This window comes from Pomacea canaliculata, linkage group LG2 (assembly GCF_003073045.1).
Source record: "Pomacea canaliculata isolate SZHN2017 linkage group LG2, ASM307304v1, whole genome shotgun sequence".
Lineage (NCBI taxonomy): Eukaryota > Metazoa > Mollusca > Gastropoda > Architaenioglossa > Ampullariidae > Pomacea > Pomacea canaliculata.
In genome coordinates, this window is record NC_037591.1 from 36,057,324 (window position 1) to 36,081,135 (window position 23,812).

A 23,812-nucleotide genomic window follows, 5' to 3' on the forward strand; every position below is an offset into this window, starting at 1 on the left:
GAAAAATCCAATACAAACATCATGCAAAAAAAAATAAGTACAAAAGATGTAATTGGTTTAAATAATCCAAAGACTGTACAGACTGCAAACTGCTTAAATGGATGCAAAAATTGTAAAAGTTCATGCCAATAAAATAGAAATGGCCTTAGAATAGATCTTAGCTTTTCTTGGTTAATTATCAGGTAAATTTTTAGTGCATACCTTCGTTGGACTTCGTTAGGGTAGTTTAAGAATGTGTTGCCCTCAAATTTAACAGGTTGATCTTTGTCAATGTGATCAGCACCTATCACAAAGCACTCAATGTAAAAAGCAGGCCTGAACAGGTTAACCTGTAAAACAAACTACCAAGAAAACATATTTGCTGAAACACATGCCTGAGTCAATCTGAAGGCAAAAAACCTGAAAACATTAATTCTGATATTCAAAACAAAGAAAAAAAGTCTTACGTTTTTCACAGTGCTGCCCCATAAAGTTGTAAGGACAATGGCACTCAGCCTTATTGAGGATTGGGATACAGATGCCATTGTTCATGCAAGGGTTAATATTGCATGGTGGCCCATTGTAGCTTGTGATATTAGACATCTTTCTTGCAGAGGCCATCAAGTTGTCCACTGTCTTGCCATTAATGATTACCTGTCAACAGTTGAAGGGAGGAAATGTCAGTGGCCTATTCAAGAATTTAACATCCACATCAGTTCTGAGAGTAGTTTTCATGCATTTTTTTACACTCTGTGGGTTTGAAGGTTTAAGTTAACACTTACCCTCTGGATGGCACCTGTGAAGCCAGTCTCTATACCTGACTCAGCAGGAGTGTTCCTGATGTTGTCAAAACCACCAATGAAGAGGGATTGTGCAAGATTCAGTTGTGTTAGGATACCCTTGAAATAAATTATTTCCAACTGTTTATAGCATATTCAATTTGAAATTAAAAGTTAGATAGAAGTATAGTATTCAGTCTATAAACACTTCAATGAATAAGATGTCACTATAGTGAACAGTCTGTAATTGGACAGCATCCTGAAGGGATAAAATAAAGGTGATGGAAGATATTTTATGACACTGTCTCCCATAAATATGACAAGAAATGAGGAGTACAGCAGATGCACTCTTATGTCAAAAACAACAGGCGTGTAGAAACAAGCATATTTACTTGGGCTTGTCCTTTGACAGCAGGCTGGTCATTGACTATCATCATTCCATCCTGCCCTTCACGACTGACCAGCACCTTGTGGAATGTATCTAACTGCACTGTCTTTTTGCTTCTGTCAAAATCACAAACATGTATTTATTATGGACACTTGTCCTCTGATCAATAATGTATGAAGGACACTAAAACACTCAACATAGTAGAGTCATCATAGATCCACGAAAAGGGGACACTTTTGCTAATGGCATGAAATGCATCTGATGGCTCAGCTGCCCTGGTAATGGCTGGCATCTTGAGAACTTATGAAACACCAATAAAATAATTCTGTTGAGACACACACACACATATTCTCTTACTCTAAAATTCCCACTCCACCACCTAGGTAGTATTTGTACTGAAGTTTCTTCTGCACTAGATTGAGGGAAATGAAGTCACCAACACCGCCAGGCAGCTGGCTTGCAAAGAACAGAACACCTGGAACACATAAATTTCATTCTAGACACTGTCCAGCGGTATATGTGTGTGTATATAAAACACCAGATAAATCACACAACTACTAATATAAGACAACTGATATGGTGACAGCAAATCGCATGGTATCACATTGCCCTATTTACACAGTCACAATAAGCAGAAGTCATAATTGGGGCATCAGGCAGATGATGGGCTTGTCAGTTGTCAAGAATTCTGAAAGCAAGCAGATTTATTAGATATCACACCTGGACTGCAAGCATGGTTAAATTGCTATAGCATGAAAAAAGCCCCACTGGTTGTTCTGATCATATGCCATCCAGCTTGTATCTTACAATCTGTAACTGGCACAGCTCTGATAAGCCGCCCAGCCTGTATTTTACAAATTACACACAAGGGAGGAACTGTAGACAAACCATTAGGTTGTAGTGGCCGAAACCAGATCTCAATGGAGAGAGAATCTTCAACTTTGTCCAGCAGAGGAATTTCCATGTAGGAGCTGCCTGTGAACTTGGGTACAAATACTTGTGGCATGGACTCTGTAAATAGGTCAATAAAAAGGCGCATTTGCAGTCACAGCTGTATAAAGGTGCTGAAAGAAATATTTGTTTTGTATTTAGGTTTAATGTTGTCTTCCACAAAAGAGGGTTTTGATAAGGAAAAGTTCCATAATTGCTACCTTTTTCACAACGAGCACCCTCCCTCCCCTCAGTACATTTGCACTCGAATCCATCTGGTGATCTGATCTTCGTACATGTACCACCATGCTGACAAGGCTGGCTGGCACAGGAGTCAACAAGGTCATCACACAGCACTCCTGTAATCAAAGTTATCTACATCACCACACTTTGCTTTCAACATAGTTACAAACTATATTTCCTAATTTGAAAACAAAGTCTTTAAAAAAAAGTCCCATATGATGACTTATCAAACATGATTCTATGCCAAGATAAGCTATGTGTGGATATGTTTTTTTAAAAAATATTTTTTTAAGAAAGCTAGTGTGAAAAAAGCAACCCCCAAACCCACTAGAAGCCATATTGAAATGTGTGGCTATCTCACCTCTGTAGCCAGTCTGGCATTTGCAGTCAAACATCTCTGCATCAAGAACCAGGCATGTTCCTCCATTTTTACACGGCATGCTTTTGCATGGATTTGAGCCGCATTCACCTTCAGGACAAGCATGCTCATTACTGCTTTCATATATATTTTCTAGGGATTTTAATTATTCACTTAAGAGACGTGAATTTTAAGAAAGCTTTAAATTATTTCACTTTGATGCATCCGGCAGAACCCTAAATGTGTGTTTAATAAAAACTGTCAATCTGCAAGAACGCTTATAGATCAATTATATTTTGTATGCATTTTTTACTTTATAAACTTAATTTTTATTTAAAGAATGCCTTAAAAACACTTTTTTTAAAAACTCACTGACATCGGCGCCGCTGAGGATGTCTGACTCAGGACTGTTTAACTCTAGATTGAAGGGGATCATTTCATCACGACTGCCTGCTCTTAGGGAATGGATACACCCCACAAGTCCCAGGGTGACACCAATACGGTTATACACTCTGAAATTAAAAACCTAGGGTCAAAAGTGCATATTTGGATTTCTCATTGAACTGTTATGATCAAAACTTGTGTTCTTAGTATTTCACAAGGTTTCTTTACAGTTCAGAGCTTCTTGCTATTCCAGAGTAAACATGATTTTTTTGACTAAGTATGTTTGACAGAACTGTGATGAGTTAAGAGGGGAAAATGACGTTTTCGATATAAGATATTTTAAAATTATTTAATGGATGTAGATTTACAGCGATACAGATGAAGATAATCAGTAAAAACCTAAATGCACTGTGTTACTTACTCTTGTGAGACCTTAGGGACGAAGCCAAGGTACAGTGGGTCGTTAAGATTTAGAGAAACATGAGTGATGGGGCTGTTGCCTGTCACATCGGGGTCACTGTCAACGATCAAGTAGCCAGATGCCTGGATGCGTCGAGCAATCACTCGATGTGATCGACCTGGTTCCACTGGGTTGCGACTGCGTAATATGGCTTCACCAGCTCCGAGGTCAAATCTAATATAAGAAAATTGTCAAGCAATATGAGAAATTACTTGCAGAATTTCCCTCTGAAGTTACCTTGTCGACATTGTGTGTAGTTTACCATCCACAATGAATCCAGAGCCCTCTTCAATCAACAATTCTTTAGAATACTTTGATGTAGGCAAAATACTTGTGTGAGATGTAGATAATCAATACACTTGTGTGAATGCAGGTATGTGTTTATGGATCTGTGTGTGTGCATGCATGTATGCATAAAAGTGGATGCGAGTAACAGATAATAAGCGACAGAACTGACAGCCTTTTACTTGCACTATGACATGTACACACTTTGTGCACATTGGCTAGTTTCCTGTATATTTTTTAACTAATGGGGTGGGGAAGTCAGGCCTAAATGTTGTTCAAGCAGAATTTGATAAAATGATGGAAGCTATCAACTCTCACCTGAACTCAACAAATCCACCATTGACCGTAAGAGAAACAAAATCTCCAGTTCCATCTGGGTTCTGAGCATTGAAAAGAATGATACCATCAGTGTTAAGTGTCTGGAAAACCACCTCTATGCTCAGGTCCCGGCTGGCCTTCTGTATGTGTGGCAGCTGAATGTAAGATCTTCCACTAAAGGAGGGAACCTTAAATTCAGACTCTGCAAAAGATCATATAATATTGCAGCAAGTTACAATACAGTGATCATTTAAGTGGTCTTAAAGCTGAAGGGTTAACAATAACAGTTAACTAAATGCTGATTTCCCTCTGTATGTTTATATTTATGTATACATTGTTTAAGTCCTGAACTCATCAAAACTGGTATTTTATTCTGTACAAGGCTCAGGCAGGCTACTGAGGCTGGGTATAAAAATATAGACAAATCAAGAGATAAACATTAATTTTTGTTTTATAAACACAATTATAGTAGCAGAAGAACCTAATAAAGTGTACATATGGTTTATATTAACTGCACACTATACGCAGTAAGACCAAGATGTACATCTTATAGAAGGTCCTTATTTGGTAGGCTTACGTCTGTTGCAGAGAGGTCCAGATCGTTCTAATGGGCAGACACAGCGGTACCCCAGTATCTCATCCAGCTCACACTTGCCATTAGCATAACAAGGATTGTCAGCACAAACATCTTTCTCTGGGGCCAGTGTAATGATAGAAGGCTCCTCTCTCTTTAGTTCTGCATGGAAAAAAAATCATGAGCTAAGAGCTTTTCTGATGATCCCACTTACCAACAGATGCAAAATAACCTGAAAGAAGGAAAACTAAGGTCTGCAGGGGATGGAACAAATGGTTTACTTCCACTGTTTAGCAGTGACCATCAGATATATGCTGGGAAAAGTAGGCCATCAAAAGTCATGTACAAAGCTTGAATCTAGAGTAAAGAAAACTGAACATAAAATAAAAATGTTCATCCATTATTAAAAACCAGTATTTATGCCTAACCTCTAACCATCAGATTTATTGATGTCTGCCCACTTACCAATACATCTCCGATTATCCACTGAAGCGACAAAGCCAGGCAAACAACGACACAATCCCAACCGGCAATGGCTGTTATTAGAGCAGCAGTTGTCGTCAGAGAGGCAGAGACCATCAATATAGCTACCAGAACCTGTGATGGTTGTTGGACCATAAAAATACTGCATTAAATCAGGAAAATATAAATAACATTTTTACAAACATAGATAACTGCTATCTGGCAATGCTGCAGCATTAGGACATCAAATGAAAGTAACTTAAATGTGAGTGAAAAGTATGATCTTTGAGAGATAAACAATGTCTGGCACTTTCCAAAAACCTGTTTGATCTTGAGAGTCGTGCTGCATAAGTTTCCATGCAGTTATTCTCCTTGTGGAAGCTCCATATTTTATGGTTATAGTGCGTAACACTGGACCAGAAGGTCCTCTATTTGAACATCAATCTTTCTCTGCCCACCAAGGAGTAAGGAACTTCATTCATCAGGAAAAGTAAAGACAGGGTTGGCTTCACCTTCCACATGCCCCATACTTGGAAAACAACTTACAGTTCATTGACATCGTAGTCAATAAACTATTCAACTGTTAACTTTAACCTTTACCTTTCTTTTCCATATTTTTTTTACTTTACATGGTAAAAGAGATGCTAGTTGATTTCTACAGGAACAAAGGTCCTGTCAAGCCTCTCAGTCTCAATGGTGCATTGAATGCCAAGTCAGACAGGCATTATCCATTATGCAACAAAGACCCAACCTTTACAGAGGGGTTGTGGGTATGTATGTGTATATATGGAAAGGCCCGATTATTCTTTCCTTTGTGCTGTCTCTTCCATCATCAAGTCATTTCAATTAATGGGTCACTTGGCCAATAAACAAATTCTTATATTCTTCTTAACCAAAGACCCTTAAGCCAAGACAAAGGGAATTATGTTTGAAGTTACTGCTCTTCCTGAACTGCAATCAAGTTTAAATAGATAATTAAAAATATTTAATTGTTACTGCTTTGTACTGTCATTTTCAAAATTTTATGCCTAGGTAATATGCTTACATTTCTCTTCAGATGGTTTTTCAGCTTCATGTTCTGGTCTTCGTGTTCCAGACGAGTAATTGTCTGACTCTGAAGTTTCACCTGTGATATGTCGTGTAGTTTTTCGTGACCTTGAAGTGGATGGCAAAGCTGTGGTCGTGCGTGTTGCTGGAAGAGCTGAAACCAACAGAAGAAATGTTTGATTTTCCCAGCACTGTATATTAACTTTATGAAGTATAGCTGGTCTTGCTTGCAAGTGGTTTGAACTAAGGTGGGAATATTCAGTGCACTATAGGCAATGAAGTCAACACTCAGCAAGCCCCCGAAATTTTATTTGGAAAAGGAAAAAAATGGATCAGGAAAATAATACATGCCCATCCATATACGCAGGTACATTATGGGCATGTTTTACCCTGGATTAGGACAAAAATATGAAGGCTGAACCAATTATCTTTCTCTACCTAAGTACTTTTCTTCCCACCAAAAAGAAAACTTGGGTGGAAGTGACATGTATTGAGCAAAATAAAATCTTGTAATAATATTCAAACAATGCCAATTTGAAGAAATATATGTAACACTACAAAAAAATTTGACATTTTTGTATTACAATAGTGACAACAAAGATAAATAAACATTAACATAAAGCTGATTAATACATACTCAGTATACTGGATTTTTATGCTAGTATAACTGGATAATATGAGTTAACTCCATGACTGAATGTGAAAGGTGATGTAAGTACTACTACTACTGAAATTTCTTGAATTTTCTGGCTAACTTGCCTTGAAGAAAGGACTTTTTGAAAGCCATACCAACAATCTACTATGAACTGAAAATTTTATTGCGTATTGTGCCCTTACCTCTACATGGTCCACGATATGCTACATCAATTTCTAGCCCCAGTCGGCAGCCTAGCAGTTTCAACTCGCACTCTGACCCATAATTTTGGTTATCAGTACCACATACAATGTCACGACTCTTCTCGCTGTTGTCACACTGAAAGTCACAAGTACACTCTGGCACTCCATTCTTCATATGACAGGTGGCACCATATTTGCAGTTCAAGTCATCACATGAATGCATAGGGCTGGAGCTGGGACCTGCAAAAAGAAAGCCACGATAACCTCTAATGGAAGAAAGGTTAATGTAGTGTAAAGCTGCACTTTGACTCGCAGTAATATTCATACTACAAATCTAATGTCCACACAGTGTATATAGTATTTGGGAGCAACTACAGAAATAGGTAAGGAAAATGAGTTTACATGATGAAACCATCTTGTTTCCAAATAACTCAATGTAACACAATCAGAGAAGGTGATAAAAAGGCTCAATGACTTGCCAATCATCAGTATACACACGAAATACAGTCTGGTTACCTAAGCATCCTAAAGGTCCCAGAACATTGCCATTGTTACACTGATCACACTTCATGCCAGAGATATTAGCTTTGCACATGCAGCGTCCGTTCATCTGAGCACAGTCATCACGTTCTGACCCCAGAGGATTGCAGTTGCAAGCTAAGGAACAACATTTAGAATTAGAACATACAACAGGGTTTAATTAGTCAAGAAACTCTTTCAAACAAATTTGGTAGCTTATGTTTTTTATTATCAAGATGCCTACAAGGCTTGAGGACTTTTATGATGGGCAAATAAGAGAGAAATTAATGCACATGTATTTTATTATGCATTTATTACAAAATTTTCACTTAAGTCAATAGTTATACTTACTTGCATACAAAATTACATCTATTACAGGTTATAGTTTAGCAAGTCAAACATAACCCAGGTTAATTAAAAAAAATGTCACAGTTTGGAACCCTGATAACATACGGATGCAGCCACTATTTCCCTCAGCTATCTTCTGCATGCCCCAGAAGCCAATTTCACATCGGTCACATCGCAAACCTCCAACTCCAGATTTACAGACACATTGACGTGTAACAGGGTCACAAGTCGTTCCATATGAACCCAGAGAATTGCAGTGACAAGATTCTGCAAAAAAGGCACACAAACTGTTTACATATTATCCAGAATAACTGAAAAATGCAGTCAATAATAACGAATTGATTAATTTCCTACAAATACTGTCTCTTTTGGTTGCGGATTGCATGACTATACTTGAAATGATTTTAACTGGTGTGTCTATTTCATTGGTCAAAATATGAGTTAATAGGAAAAGCAATTATTATTTGATGACATACACCTGTAAAAAATAATTTATTTTTATAATTGCTGTACTTGCAATAATCTATCATTTCAGGTAGATATATCTGAAATAATTTCTAAACCAGCTGTTGTTTATATCATGTGATTGTAAATGTGCCAGGTTCTGAGATTGTGAGAGGTGATAAAACCCAACAATTGCATTCAAGCTTTGTGACCAACAGCAAAAAGAACAAAGCAACAACAACAAAAATTGGGCTAGAAACAACACCAACTGTACATTTTTATCAAAACATCATGCATTAAAAAATAATGAATGCATAAATTACATTTGCATACTGCATACATAATCTGAAAAGGTAATAAAAAAACATTGTATGTGGAAATTGCTGGAAAAGACAAAAAAAGTTCATTAGTTTCTTGAAAGACAATGATGTTAAAGTTGGTTTACTTGTATAAGTATTTTCATATAGCGAAAAAGATTCAATAAACATACTGGTATTTTATACATAATAATCTGCACAATATTCCTTCAGCTTACCTGATAATAACTTTGATTTTATTGCTCAATTATTAGAGACCAATTATTCAATACCAGAGACTGCATGGTATACAGTTTTATCCATTTACATCTACTTTTTCATCTACTGCACCACTTGTCCTCACGTTTTGCTAATTGATAAAAAAATCAGAATAAAAATCTTGAGATTGCACATCTCAAGGAACAAGAATATTTTCAAGAGCAGAATTTAAAGCTTTACCTGGGCAGCCTGCATTATTTGGACCTTTCGCTGGCATGAAACCATCCTTACAACAGCCAAATGGAGTATCACTGCATTGCATGCTCAAATGAACATCTGAAATAAATCCAAAGGAAACTAAATTATAAATATATATACTGAATGTATAATACCTAGAGAAGAAAAAGCACTCTTTTTATTGGCAGTGTATATACACAAAAATCAAAACATGAAGCGGAAAATGTAGCAAAGCACAAGGGTGATAAATGACTAAATGTAATGACTTCATGTCTATGTATCATGTATATCAGATGCAAACAGTTATAATTACAGAGAAATGGAATTAAGTAACCCACTAATGTGAAAAATTTTGAAAAAAATGGCTCAGACAAATAATAGGCTGCAGAGACCATTAGTGGAAGAGGTGGTAGACAAGGGGAGACTATACGTGGCACAGAATGATAAAAGTATACACCATAATGAAGGGTGCAAAGCAATAGGAGACACCAAAGTCAATGCAGATCTAGAAATTTGAAACAAAAAAAAAAACCCAACCTCCAGTTAACACCCTTCTATATTTCATGGATGTATATAAACATCAGTATAAAACATGTGACAAATGTAGTGTAATAATTAATAGTTTTATTCCCGTCGGTATAGCTTTAAAAAGGCTACATACGCTGGCACTGCTGTTGTCTACTTATTCACTTTAGGATATTTTTTGAACAACTATAGCAGGACAGCTTATATTCCATTAAAAGAAGTTCATAAAAGTTTGTTTAGAAAAGAGGCTTAAATATAAAGCCACAATAAACTGAATGAAAGATAGTATCCTGATGACTCCAAACCTACAGTGGTTATCCCAGGTCAAACATTCCAGAAATCACCAACCCTCCCCCTTTTCTGGTTACATAGCTTTGACCTTTCTCTGGCCTTACTGTGTGTCCATGTGTGAAGTGTGATTGTGCTTCAGAGTGTAAGTGGGTGCATGCATGTGATAGTTGTATGTGAAGGTGGGTACGTATGCATATATGTGGGCATGTGTATATGCATGTGTGAGCGTGTGCATGCATGATAGTCCTAAAGGTGTGTATACAACCCCCATCCTTCCCTGTCTGGTCATGGCCTTCCCAAGTGGGTCAGGCGACTTTAGATCTTTAGATGTACACTACGTTGCCAATAGCGGGACAGCTCAAGGTCAGCTATTATGTACACATCAGGCATGGGAAAGAACAGTTTGACTTACTACCCTCTACCAAAAAAATAACAGTATACTACTAGAGTGCTACATAAGCAGCCTGGACTTTCTGGGTGAAAGAGAAGTGCACACTCTACTGCAATTGGATGCACATTTATGCAAGGCTCAGATAACACTGGTAGAACATGCCTCTCCAGCAAAACACAGCAAGGAAAGGGCAAGCATCAATGTCTTCTGTCTTGGTGAGACTCTATCGCATCTGAGAATGGTAACAGCCTCCAAAAGCACACTACCCATTTTAAAGCTCACAGCCAACAAACGCCTACATTGACCCTTTAAGAAGTTCTACAACCCCTTGCAAAGTTTTGAAACAACAGGAAGAGAATCCATGCTTACATATTAACATTACAAGAGAAGTGATCAATGTATCCCATGTAAGTGAACCCTTTCCCTGGTGCAATTTGAAAGTTACCAGAAGCATGATGACAAAGTTCTGAACAATGAAAACATTTTGAAATGTGGTTATTTTCTTTTTCTCATTTGAAAAATACATATGGCATAATTTTTGTACCCAGAAAGAAAAAAAAAAGATATCCAACCATCTACTTTCATACATGCACACATATTCCCAATGTTGAGCTAACCGTATCTTACCTTCCTTACAGCACTTGGCAAAGTTGGGTGTGATGTGGCAATAGCTGCCTGATGGGCACATGTCCATTCCTGAGGAGCAGTCATAGTCATGGCCAGTTGCTTCGTCTACAAGTGGAATGGCACCATCACATGGCTCATCACTATCAAACTCTGAGTCTGGTCAAGAGCAGAGAAAAATGGCATTTTTATTTGATGTGACATGCAATCAAAGCTCCCTTATTTGAACACAGTGTATTACACTACACATTCAGAAGTAATAGTTTCAGGGAAGTATATTTCACTAGTTCAGGAGAGGCAATACTCTGTTTTACTCCCTTGCCCTCAACACTGTGTCTTCTTTTAATTTATGGATCAGTTCTCCTCCTTCCCTGCCCACCCATTCAACATTAAAGCTCAAATTTTGATGATTCTGCATATTAAAGTATTAGTAATTCACTTAAAAAGAAAAACCAGCAAGAGTTTGTTATTTACTGTTTGATTTGATGCTTACATTTTTCACTTTTTCATTTGTTATTCTGCTATTTCTTTCAGTGACTGGAACCAATTGTATGACTTAAAAGCAGAGGATCATATGTGCACACTGCTGCAGACCATGTTTATTACATTCATATATGCATCCATTAAATACATGTGTACCCATAGATTAGTTGGTTTGTGGGGTTTTATGTCATACCTGTAAAAGAACCACAGATAAATGTATCTATGTTGGATTTGTGATCATTTGGCTTTACTGACTACGTGTCAATAGTCTATGGACATCATAAACATTATTGTCACGGACCGTCCGCGGACACGCGCATTCTTTCCACAAACCAAAATATCCTGATCGCTTGAGGGTGGGCGTACCTACTTAGAGGCACGAATAATTATTCAATTCAAATACAATGTCAAATGAAACAAAGGCAAAGTATCCACACTCATAGATTCACTCCTTCATTCGCCACACAAGATGTATTACCAATATGTTATCATTCATCCCACATAGTATTAAAGGTAACAATAAAATCGACTCTCATAAATTATTGTCACTGATGAAGAACCCAATGTTCGCTCCCGATGAAACATCAACCTCTTATTTTAAAGTCTTTGAGACCCTCCCAAGTCCTCTAATCCAATTAGTCCCACTGATCTTCTTTCCACGAAGTCTATTTATTATTGAAAAATAAATGGTTTTCACAGTACCACAGTTTACAAGCGGAACGTCTCGTCTTGCGCATGCGGCCGCCTCCTAGGTGTTTGGCATGATGTTAGATTCGCTGAAGGCCGGGAGGAAACTTTCCTCCACGGCGCTTACTCTCAGGCTGTGAAGAACTGTCCTTCCAGGCGACAGATGGAAGTCGGTGCCCAGTCTTGCACCAAGTTTTCTATTCTTTTCTCGCTGATACCAGTGTTTGGTTTCTTGACCCGCCAAGAAACGGTACTGCGGGATGCCCATGCGAACACGGACTACAGTGACTCACGACCTGTGAAGTACATCCACCTGTAGTTTATTACTTTCCGTAATACTTTTTCCGCTGTCGCAGCAGTTGCGAGAAAGTCCGAGAAAAATCCACCAGCTCTCACTTTTGTTCCGCCGTCTGCTCTCTGCTTTCCGTTATTTTCTCTAACGTTATTTTCCTCTATATTTTACGTCACCTTATTTTGACGTCCCAGTTTGCGTCATTTGCTCAAGGGCAAACAACTTCCAGCCCACTATGCTAAATCAGATCAACCACGGTTGTCGATCTTCCCTCCTAACCCCCTCTACTAAATACTTATCCGTTACAATTATAAATGCTGAACACAAGGGAGTGTACATGCTATTCTTTTTATTATTGCACAGTGTTTGAACTGCAATAATGGGTATGTCCCCACCCTCTTTACAAACCCTACCTTTTTGGCCCTCAGTGCCAAGTTCTTAACCACCCTGTGCAAGAACAAGTGTTTTCTGGACAAGACTAGTACTTCAGGCTATCATTACCATACAAACTTTCTTGTTTGCTCACACACACACGCACATAGCTACCCTCACCAGCACCCACCCAAACACAAACACTCTTTCTCTCTCTCTGCACCTCTCTCTTACCACCACAATTCTCCATGGAAACAGCAGTGATAGTTTGGCGCAGCATACATGCTGCTTGACGCATCTGACATTCATTGCCATAGGACTGCCCATTAGACCCACATACTGGAGATCTGTAATTAGAAGAATAATTATTTTTCCTCTGTGGTCTGTGATTCCAATGAATTGAACTGGGAAAAAAGGTAGTGTGGCTAATCATTAAAAAACATACTGACAGATTCTGATTAGTGAGTATAAGGAATCAAGTGGAGGAACATCTTGACCTAAGAGTTTTATGGAATTTCTTGGAACTAATAAAGACTTCATATGCAACAACAAGTGAATCCGAATGAAGTGTTTCTTGTGTATGCTGATGCAGAAGAAAAAGTTTCTTAAAATATTTTTGTCTTTATGCAATGTACACCTCACCTTCCACCTTTTAATTTCCTTTACAAATCAAGTATCCACTAGACAGCTGTTTTTCAGTCTTTTTCCAGATTGCACTAATCTGAAGAAACTAATTAGAACACCGATCTGTCATGAAGTCAAGCACACGAATCACAGAGCACCTAGACTACACCAAAAACAGAACAGTGAGGGAATAAAAAAAAGAACTTATCAAAAGTGCTCCTTACCTGATAGCTTCACAGCCCAAGGAGCAAACGCAGTGAAAATTGCCATTTATCTGCACAACACATCTTCCGCCATATTTGGAGCATGTTTCTTCATCACAGTCTTCATCATCCACAATGAATCCAGAGCCCTCTACAAAAGCTTCAGATGTTGCATGAAATACAGCATATGCATCTACTTGATTCTGACAATATTTCTATATCTGTGACAAGTATACAGCATTGCTTTCTAGCATGCTGTAAATGCTAGGATTCCTTGTGATGTCTTCTCCCAAAAGACTTTGCCAAATCATATAATAAGTTAATAAACACCAAATATAAATGTGAGAGGTCATGATCTTTACTTGCAGGTAGCTAGAACAAACCTGAGCAGCCAGACAGCATACGCAGGCAAAGAGAGAGGGAGAGTCAGGTGAGGAGAGAGCATACTTATCCAGAAATGAATGAATAAACACACTGTAAACTTCTGAATATCCCCTATATAGTTTGTCACAAATTTTGTTTGAACATATTAATAATATCAATTTTTAGCATGCCGTCTTACCTGATTTCTTCATCATAGCTTGATTGTAATGTAGATACAATACTTAAAATTAAAAAAATTAAAACATTACAACAATGCTACTATCAGTTCTCCATTCATGCTGCTGAAAAGACATTACTCGGACAGAAAAGGCCCTAATACACACCATGCAAATGTTTACATCAAAAAGCAACACATGAACTGCACAACAAAACTTACACTATGCAAATTAAAAAACGATCAACAACATGCAGTGGTCAACATGCAGATATTGATAGGATTGTGAAGAAGTCCTCCTGTAAGTGGCTATAATTAGCAATCACCTAATGAAGATGCTCAGAAATTTTTTTATGCTGTAATTAATGTAGCCTCAAGCTAGTATGACTACAAATGTCCCCTTTAAACAATTTTGAGTTTTCCTTTTATGGCACAATCAAAATATGCTCAACTGTTTTAATGCTTAATGTTGGGCACTTCAGAAAGCTCCAAAAGTTTAAATACTACAACCCCTTTGTTGCCTAGCTGGACATAATTTTATGGGTAACAAATATGTATCTGTGCCTAGTAGTTCTAGTTTTGACATCATGACATGAAGTGAAATTGTTGGAAAGATCTTGAGTAACAATGACTGTGTCTTGCGACTCATGACGCTTGCTGTATGTTGTCTTACCTCCAGACCCTGATTGGTCAATATCTCCTTCACACTCGCCTGCTTTTGCAACCTCAATGTCTATGTGCTGAGTGCAAGAGATTTTCCAAAGTTCACACCGATTGACATAAGTGCGTCCATCAGTACCACACACAGCTTCACCAGCTGTTGGGCAAATGATGGGGCAGACGCACACTCCATTTTCACATCTGCTACCATGTTCACAGACAACATCAGCACATACATCTGAAACAAAAGAGGAAATTGCTGACGCAAATCAGATTTGACTGTAAGCCGATATGAATCTGGGTACAGCAGCTGTCAGTGTTCAGTTTCTTTGACCAATGTAGCTGCTTGATACAACAATGCTTTTCGATGCAGTTTCTACAAATGTAGTTTTCCTTTTCAAATAGTGTTGTAGATTAACATGGTCTAAATGAAATCTAATATGTTCATTTCTTTAATCATAGTTTTGACCAATCACTGAAAATTTGAAGACTTTTGTGTCTTGAAAAAAAAAAAAAAAAGACAGAAGGACAAGAGAAGGAAAGATGATCACCAACCACAAGAGCCTCTGGATTTGATGGTGATGAGTTGTCTGCGGTGACAGCTCTCAACACGCATCAGACATTCATTGGAGTACGTGCGGCCATCAGATCCACAGACAGGTAGGTCAACCTGTAAATAATTATTAATCTATTTGTGTTCTGTCCCCTTGTTTTGTGTATAACAAAGTTAGTTTTAAAAATTTAGCTATTAAAAAAGGAAAACAAAGAAGAAAAGGGGAAAGAAGCTTGGTGTTAGACGATGAGCAAAGAACTTAAATTGCTATTTTTGTTTACATTACCTACAAAGCTTGTCATTATATCATTAGAAGGAAAAAAGTAAAATCTAAGCAAGAGTACACAACATAGCACAAAATCATCTCTTTACTGGATGCACTAACCTGAACACAAGAAGATGGGCACACACACCTTGGCTGGTTACCTATGCTCTCACATATAGCATAGAACTCACACCTGTGATCTCCGCAGCCATCTGAAATAAGTGCAGAAAAATTAGGAGATGAACATTACTCTAAAGAAAGCAAAATGTTATTATATCATTATTGTTAACAGTCCAGAAAATTTCAAAGATTATGCTCTCCATTATTTAATGCTGCTTGAATTCAAAATCTTCAAGTGGCTACCTCTCTTTCTTATTGCACCATTGTTTCAAAATACACTTTATCTAAATAAAAGAAACTTGTGCATAACGCTGAAACATTGTTTTAAGACACTGTAGAAATTAATTACAATGATAGATATTACAATCACAATTAACATCAACTACAAGTGACAAGTTCTTGCTATTAGGCAGTAAACACTTGCTTTAATGCAGTTGCTGATAACAAATAACTTCATGTTTACTTTTTAGTCTCTAGAAATTTCTGAAGTAACTCTCCAGTATAGAGTATTCATCGTTTTGAAAATTTTGGGCAGTGACAGTATAAGGATAGATGTATATCTGATAAGAAATGTCTTTTTTTAATAGTGCCTTTTGTCATGTGCATGGTCTCAAAGTGTTTTGAATTAACACCCATGCATACACAAAGGCACACAAGTAAACACATGCAGACATCTTAAGCAGGTATCAAAAGCCCCTAACAATCACTCATACTGATACACTCTCTCTCACTCAAGCACACACACAGCACACAGGGTACGTTCAAAGAGTAGAGGAAACTGGAGTCTGGAGAAAACTATTAGGGGGCAGCTGTCACATTGGGAGAGAGGATAGGGAGTCAAGATCCAAGCCCAGGGCACCTAATTCTCACCATTATGGTAAGAGGTGCTCTTTCCACTGTGCCACCAACTTTGCCAAATACAATTGATGTGCACAGTAACACTGCACTGCACTTAGCATAAAAGTGATCTTATAAAATCTGAAGCCATTCTTACTGCAGAGCCCACGTTGTTTAACTTGTACTGCTTTGCCCGTTTCACAGTTTTCTTGTTGGAGTTTGCACTCATTCTCATATGTGATGCCATCATCTCCACACACCTGTAGTACACATTCAACAGATAAACTGCTTTCCAGAATAAGATGGATAATAATCTCTTTCTCTCTATATATATATTTAAAAAAGACATAAGTATATATATTATATATAAAGCATTTCTAATTTAATCCATATTTACTAGATAGGATACTTACTGAATAGGCCATGAGAGTATGAATACATGTAAATCTACGGTCCAAACAATATGAAAATTCACCGAAAAAATTATTTCTGTCATATGTTTGTGCCTAACGGGTCTAAACATATTTTTTTTAAAACTCACAGGGTTGTACTGTTCTGAACATTGAGGGCAAACACAGGTAGGCTGGCCATCGATCACCTGGCAGACCATTCCTCTTGTGCATGTGTGCCCTTTACAAGGAATGTCTTGACCTATGTGACAGAAAACAAAATGTAAATTTATTCTATCTCAGTGTCACTTATATACTCTGCAAGTTAATGATATATAACCTGTAATTATAAGTTAACTTGTAATTATAAATGCAGTGCATTTTTCATTCCATGTTTCAAAGAACCTTTAGGGCACTATGTCAATAAACTACAATTAAAAAAATTATTTGCATAATTCTAGCCATGTAACCTTATTAACAAGAACTTATATGCACCACACCGAATGTAAGTGAAACAGACAAATGTACTGTTTTAGCAATGTCTCATGGTACCTACTGACAGTCATCTGCAAACAAGAGGAAAAGGTCTATCCGATGCTGTGTTATGGAGGCACTTTGTGTCAAGAGGGAAGGTAAAAACTCTATATGGTCTGATGTATTAAATATAGATTCATTTGTGAATTCTTACCACACTGGCCAGTATGGGCAACAGCAACATACTCCTTCAAAAGGCAAGCCTGTTTTCGCAATTCACAATCGCTGTCGTATGTCCTGCTGTTATTGCCACAAACATACCGTATGACTGGTTCACAGTGCAGGGGGCAAACACAAGATGCCATACCATTGCGGTCAACACTACACTCTTCCATTGGGCCACACTGGACCTTGTTGCAAGGGTTGTTGGCTGAAAAAGTAGCATGAAATAAGTGCTACATGACTCAACCAGAAAATGTTTTGAAAATCTTTTGATAACAGTGTTAACCATTATGGGCGCCATATTTTTTTAATATCATTGTTAAAACTGGCTTACAATTTTGTTTGAAACTCTGCAAATTTAGAAGACAAAGTGTCTGATTTCCTGTTTTTATATACTGACAACTTCTGAGCCTTTCTGTGGTGGTCTTTAAAGTTTCTAGCTTCTGTTCAGCGATTGTTTAGGGAATGCATTTGCTCAAAACATTTAAAGCATGCACAGCATCTTCCCTGCTCTGAGAGCTCAAGTAGCCTGCCTAACACAAGGTCTTTTTGTTTAATAGACTAAATATTTTCACAATTTGGAGCTGCTTCGATCCTGCCTTTTGTGCCGAACAGTTCATTACATCAGCTGCTCCATCAGCCCTATCACTTCTGAGGACATGATTTATGTATATACACAGACTGCTAGAAAACCTTATGCAAGGTCCTTCATGCTACAACCAAATGCTAAAAAAAAATTTCCACTGCATTTTTCACATAAAAAACTGACATATTATGTCTTATGTCAATAAACATTAATGCTTCAGCGTTCATTTAACAAGAAGATATTAGTATAATCCACGTCCATAAATGGTGATGATTACCGTTTCCTTTTATGTACTATTTAAACCATCTTACATTTCCTTTTTGCATATTATTTAAATTTTATATCTTAAAATTATTTTAGAAACTAAAGTGCTAAAATGGTGTTCTGGCAAAACTGTTTTTTACTTTCTTGACATTTACTTAAGACCTCAATAGGTTAAGGAAAAAAATTAAATAAAAGAATCTCAGTATGTTTATAGAACTAGATATAACTCCTAGTAATACTTCTTAAAGAACTCTGATTTATGATACACAAGAAAAACAATTAGTTTAAACTATCATAAATTTGTAAGCTCAAAGAAGGAGTTATCCAAGAAAGAGAGAAAGGAAAACACTGACATGACTGGTTATGTTAGTACATCATAACCTCTATCACATAATTTGATAAAAGCACTCTAGAATGAATTTGCCATGCCACTGCAGCACAGGCAATGGGCAAACATAAAAGCACATCACATAAAAAAATCAGAAAAAAGGGAAAATTGTGCTTTACTTTTAATCAATAAAACTGCTTAAAAATGCAAGCAAGCTCAAATGCAGGACAGGACATGCAAAAGTGCAGGTTTTCTGTGTTCTTACAAATTTTTTGTATTATGAAACTGACTGAATGAAAATTATGAATGAAGCCACGTTGTTGTACATGCCTAATAGGAACGGGATGAAGTCTGTGGCAAACACCGGTATAACGGATTCTGTGAGTAAAGCAATTTGAAAAAAAAAAAAGCACTCTAGTGTGGGCAAGTAAATCTGCTTGCTTCAGTTTTCCTTCCTTTTGTTTCATGTTGCATCTTTTCTTGTATCCGCTTTGTTACAGCATAACCATTCTTCAATTACAGCTATCATCCCTTCGATTTCTTATGAAAATAGGAATAATGAGTTACCAGCACTAGTTTTATAATAGGATGACTTTTCAGGCAGACAGTAAAGATAGTAACACAAGCTATACCTATTGAAAATACTTAGCATTCTTTGAGAGGAAATAAATCCCCGTATTTATGAACTTAAATGAAAAACAGTTCCTTCTGTGAACCATTCTATGATGTGCAGTGCACAGCAAGAGAATGAGAAATACACAGCAAGAGAATGAGAAATCAGCAGGGTTTCATAAGCATAAGGATTCATATAAAAATAGTCATTAAAGTAAAGATGTTAAAATTTCAAATCACAACAAATATTTGCATCTGTTTATAAGCAAAAGAAACTTCAATGAAATTTTGAAGAGGATATAGATGGCATTATATAAGAAATAAAGATATATGTGCATAAGGTGACATTTTACAATACAGTTTTGTGTGGACTGGTAATCAAGAAACCTGTTTCCCCTGGCAAAATTGATTGCCAAAGGAGTGTCATATGAACACCAAGGTCTGTATGCTCGCTAATACAGTCTAGATCAATGTGGTTAAGATGCAAAAATTGCCTTTGCAAATGAAGACACAAATGCATTTTTTTCCCCAACACTTTCAAAGACTCCCAAAAAATCCACTCTCACAATGTTTCCCAACATTTCTCTGCGTGAAGAACTCTGAAATCCATAAATAGATGGATTAGACAATTCCAGCAGCAGTGAACTCTTGGTTCACATTCACTCTGAGTAATTTTTTTTTCTTAAGGTGAATTTAGAGACACCTAACTGCACATACATAACTCTACTGAGCGCTATGCACAATGCATTGCGGAAGCTGTCAAACATCTTTGAAGCTTCTTTTACGTAAATTTTAATCTGGAGTTTCTCTTCCAGACAGCCATGCAAGAGACAATTAGGTCTACAACAGTCAGACAGTTTAATCTATTAGCTTGTCTTGTTTTACACCACAGCAGTTTACTTTAGTAAATAAACCTTAGATAAAACATAAAATGTAACTTTGCTCAGTACACTATAAATCTAGCAATGCTTAAAAAAGCAAGGCCTTAATGATTGCTTATTTTGGTGGGCTTCTGGCATTTGCATCACCTTGTGTCATTTTGACCACTTCCTGCTAAACCAATAAGTGCTTAATACAGCTGACATTCAACACCTGAATTAAAAATTTATGGGCACTTCCCACTTAAATATGCACCTCAGTTAACAAGTACAGATTAAAATGCATATTTAGTGTAATTTGCTAATAGCAGATAAGGTCAAGAGTTCACAGTGGTGCCACTGGTTAAAATAAATGTTGCAACTCTTTGGTTTTCTTCCTTTGTGTTAAAGCATATCATTTCTAGAGTCCCACAGAACTAGACTGTATCCCGAACAAACATAATACAGCAGTTTGCAGTAGTGCCAGCATAGGTGATGGTAAGGATTCTGAGAAGTGTAAAAATAAAAATAGTGCATGAGACTATGTGGCATCTCAACATAAAGGGATTTACCATGTCTACTATACTCATCCTGAACTGTACCCGAGATTATGCTAGTTCCTGGATGGGTAGGTGTTGCAGTGAAAAAGAAGCAGGCCAATTGTTAAAGTGACAGCGTCATACATAGTTAATGCATTTCATACAAGGGTCTGTTTTAGCGAAGCAATTATTAAACTAGCAACAGTTACTACTTTTAATAAAATTTTTCCTTGTCTTGTTTTTTGTAACCCAGAAAGCGGCAAACAAATAACGAATATGATAGAAAAATATTTAACAATAAAAATTCATCTACTCACAAACAGTATTCCACACAATAACTGGGAAGGTTCGAGAGTGCAGTTAGATTGTGATGAGCCTCAGTAAGTAAGGCATTTGACATTTTCTAAGTTTCATGATTAAACAAATCTGGGAGTGTACTCTGCATATCATACCAAGCTATGTTCTGCTCAGCTGAGTGATTCTAAACCCCCAAACCTTACTCCCTCCTCCCCCTTCCCCCCAAAAAAGCCCATTAACTAATGAACATGGAACCAGTATATTAAACATTTTGAAAAGAAAAGACAGTACTTCTCAAAGATTCCAAAAAAGATTCTTAATGCAATATATATTTGTCTTCAAAGTCTGATACATAAAGGGAATCAAGAGTTACTCTAAATGTTGAGTTAATTTATCTGCCATTTTTAGAAGTGCAAATGCATTAACTGTCCCCACACATTGTATTTGGAAGTTAGTACCTACAGTATTTTACACTTGTTTTTACTACTGCTGATACGGACAAAAATTCATGGAATGAAATGGAAACAGATGATGCAACAAAACATAAAGAAAGCTAAAAATTACAAAACGAAACATGACAAAACAAAAATAAAGGTAGGAACACGAAGTGTTTCTGGAATTACTTCTTTGAGAGATTTATTTATGTAGCAAAAAGATATAATCTTATTAATGATCATGCACTGCAAAGACATGCATCATCAGCAACAAGAATGAAAAAAAAGGCCTGCTTTGTTAACAGTCTCAGAACAACGTAATGTGGGCTTTAAAACAATAATTTGTAAAAATGAAAATGCAAATATTCCTTAAAGCAATTCTAATAAAGATATGATGCATGCTTGTTGTATTGATCATTTCATGCAGGCCAGGTCTGCATGCAAACTACAGGTATGCTGACAGCAAGATCAGGAACCAAAGGAAAGAAAAATAAGAATATCATATGGAACACCATCAAATGGAATGGACAGGACTTCTTCATTTTTTTTCGCCTATTTTAATTTTTAGGCATGCATTGAAAATATTTCTTTATTGTTATTACATGTATAATAATTTCCTTGTGTAACCTATTGTACAATATATCAACCTAATGCATCAACTGAAATAACAATTTTCAAGAAAAATGGACCTTATAAGATGAGAATTTTTAATGTATTTTGCACTAAGTATTTTTAACAAAACTCAGATAAAGAAGTGATTATAAACGCTATGGGTGGCCTGGGTGTTTGGATGATAGCAGGTCAAGTTCACTGAGTTTTCAGAAAACGCATCATGTAATCACAGCCACAGGGTCAAGCTGTTCTGATGTTTTTAAGCTTTTTACATGAACAATTATTATTAGAACTATGTGCTGTTTGAATGGCCATTATACTTCACATTCTGCAAGTGTTGAAATTAGAAGCTGTCTTCTAGAGTCTATGCCTTATTTAATACTTTGCATATTATAATTATTTTCATTTCTAAAGTTTTAGTTTAGATGTTATAGCAAGACTAAATGATATAGACATTATAAAATGCCTCTTTCTAAGAAAATTTATTAAAACTTAGAAGACACTAAAATATGTGAAAATCTTTCAGATTAAAGAGAATGAAGATATTAAAAAAAAAAAGAAAAAAATGTTGATTACAATCTGTAAGTGAGTAGATGCTTTTGTAAGAAGAAAGACAAATCTGCAATACTGATTAAAGCAGCAGGTTACACAGTTGGAATGTGTTAAAAATATTCAGTTCTAAGTGAAGATTGCATGTTAGGAAAATCAAAGCAGGAAAGGCAATATTTACAGTGTAGTGTGGAGCAGCAAGCGATGTTATACATATTCTGCTTTATGTACTTGTGGAAGCAAAGGAAACATAAAAAAAATTGAATTAAGGGTTAGAATGGTGGGGTAACACTGCTGGTTTGGTGCATAGAGTAAAATCATATTCTCACCTGTGAAAATGTAATGTATAAAATACGGAGTATAAACTGCAAGTTTTTTCCTGCTTAAGCAAAGCAGTAAAAGAATAGTCCAATTGTAGACGACCTGATGTGATATGCACAAGCAATAAGCATACTGCTTCTTTAAAAGTGGAAGACCAACATTTTATGGGGGGTTTTGTGGGCAGAATGGAAATACTAAAAAACTTAAACTTTAAAAGCAGGTATATTTCTGTAGGATGCAATCAATGTTTAGAAATACAAACCTGCACTGCATTCTCCTTTGTAAAGAACTGAGATTTGTTTGTGCAGTTTGCAAGCCTCCTTGTGCATGTAACAAGTGTTACTATAAGTCTTCCCATCAGTGCCACACACGGGGTCCAACTCTTTGAAGCACAGAAACTTACAGCGACACACTGGCTTGCGTTGCTCATCCACCTGGCAAATCTCAGGTGAATTACATTTGACACCTGCACATGGGTCTGGAAACAACAACACAAAAATGCATGCGTTTATAAACGAGGCAAACCAAGTGTATGTTGCTGCAAGAAATATTTCTCCAGAATGGTGATTGTAACACACATTCATAAAGACAATAATCACTACGCCACATTATATAATGCAAACAACAAAGATACAAACATGCTTTAAAGCAGTTGAAACCGTGAATCTATAGGCTTTCAGGGTAACAATTAAGCCACAAGAGAACTAAACTATACGTGTACAAGCTGCTGGTATAATGATTCCACTAAAAATAATA

General features: G+C 36.8%; 1 protein-coding gene across 1 annotated transcript in view; it reads right to left on the reverse strand.

The window, feature by feature from the left end:
* Positions 1 to 23,812, reverse strand: part of LOC112555896 (agrin-like) — a 135,809-nt gene that overhangs the window by 2,122 nt on the left and 109,875 nt on the right. Inside the window, exons 5-33 of the mRNA XM_025224470.1 lie at positions 23,319 to 23,534; positions 20,877 to 20,924; positions 17,650 to 17,865; positions 17,114 to 17,223; positions 16,730 to 16,832; positions 15,736 to 15,827; positions 15,353 to 15,467; positions 14,811 to 15,035; positions 13,621 to 13,768; positions 13,007 to 13,119; positions 10,942 to 11,097; positions 9,111 to 9,206; positions 8,017 to 8,178; positions 7,561 to 7,701; positions 7,045 to 7,284; positions 6,206 to 6,361; positions 5,164 to 5,295; positions 4,702 to 4,860; positions 4,125 to 4,326; positions 3,483 to 3,695; positions 3,050 to 3,189; positions 2,681 to 2,788; positions 2,298 to 2,435; positions 2,035 to 2,157; positions 1,504 to 1,621; positions 1,151 to 1,262; positions 762 to 878; positions 447 to 633; positions 202 to 283 (exon numbers count right to left, since the gene is read on the reverse strand). Coding sequence (XP_025080255.1) covers positions 202 to 283; positions 447 to 633; positions 762 to 878; positions 1,151 to 1,262; positions 1,504 to 1,621; positions 2,035 to 2,157; positions 2,298 to 2,435; positions 2,681 to 2,788; positions 3,050 to 3,189; positions 3,483 to 3,695; positions 4,125 to 4,326; positions 4,702 to 4,860; positions 5,164 to 5,295; positions 6,206 to 6,361; positions 7,045 to 7,284; positions 7,561 to 7,701; positions 8,017 to 8,178; positions 9,111 to 9,206; positions 10,942 to 11,097; positions 13,007 to 13,119; positions 13,621 to 13,768; positions 14,811 to 15,035; positions 15,353 to 15,467; positions 15,736 to 15,827; positions 16,730 to 16,832; positions 17,114 to 17,223; positions 17,650 to 17,865; positions 20,877 to 20,924; positions 23,319 to 23,534 — 4,168 coding nt within the window. The remainder of the gene's footprint in view (positions 1 to 201; positions 284 to 446; positions 634 to 761; positions 879 to 1,150; positions 1,263 to 1,503; positions 1,622 to 2,034; positions 2,158 to 2,297; positions 2,436 to 2,680; positions 2,789 to 3,049; positions 3,190 to 3,482; positions 3,696 to 4,124; positions 4,327 to 4,701; positions 4,861 to 5,163; positions 5,296 to 6,205; positions 6,362 to 7,044; positions 7,285 to 7,560; positions 7,702 to 8,016; positions 8,179 to 9,110; positions 9,207 to 10,941; positions 11,098 to 13,006; positions 13,120 to 13,620; positions 13,769 to 14,810; positions 15,036 to 15,352; positions 15,468 to 15,735; positions 15,828 to 16,729; positions 16,833 to 17,113; positions 17,224 to 17,649; positions 17,866 to 20,876; positions 20,925 to 23,318; positions 23,535 to 23,812) is intronic.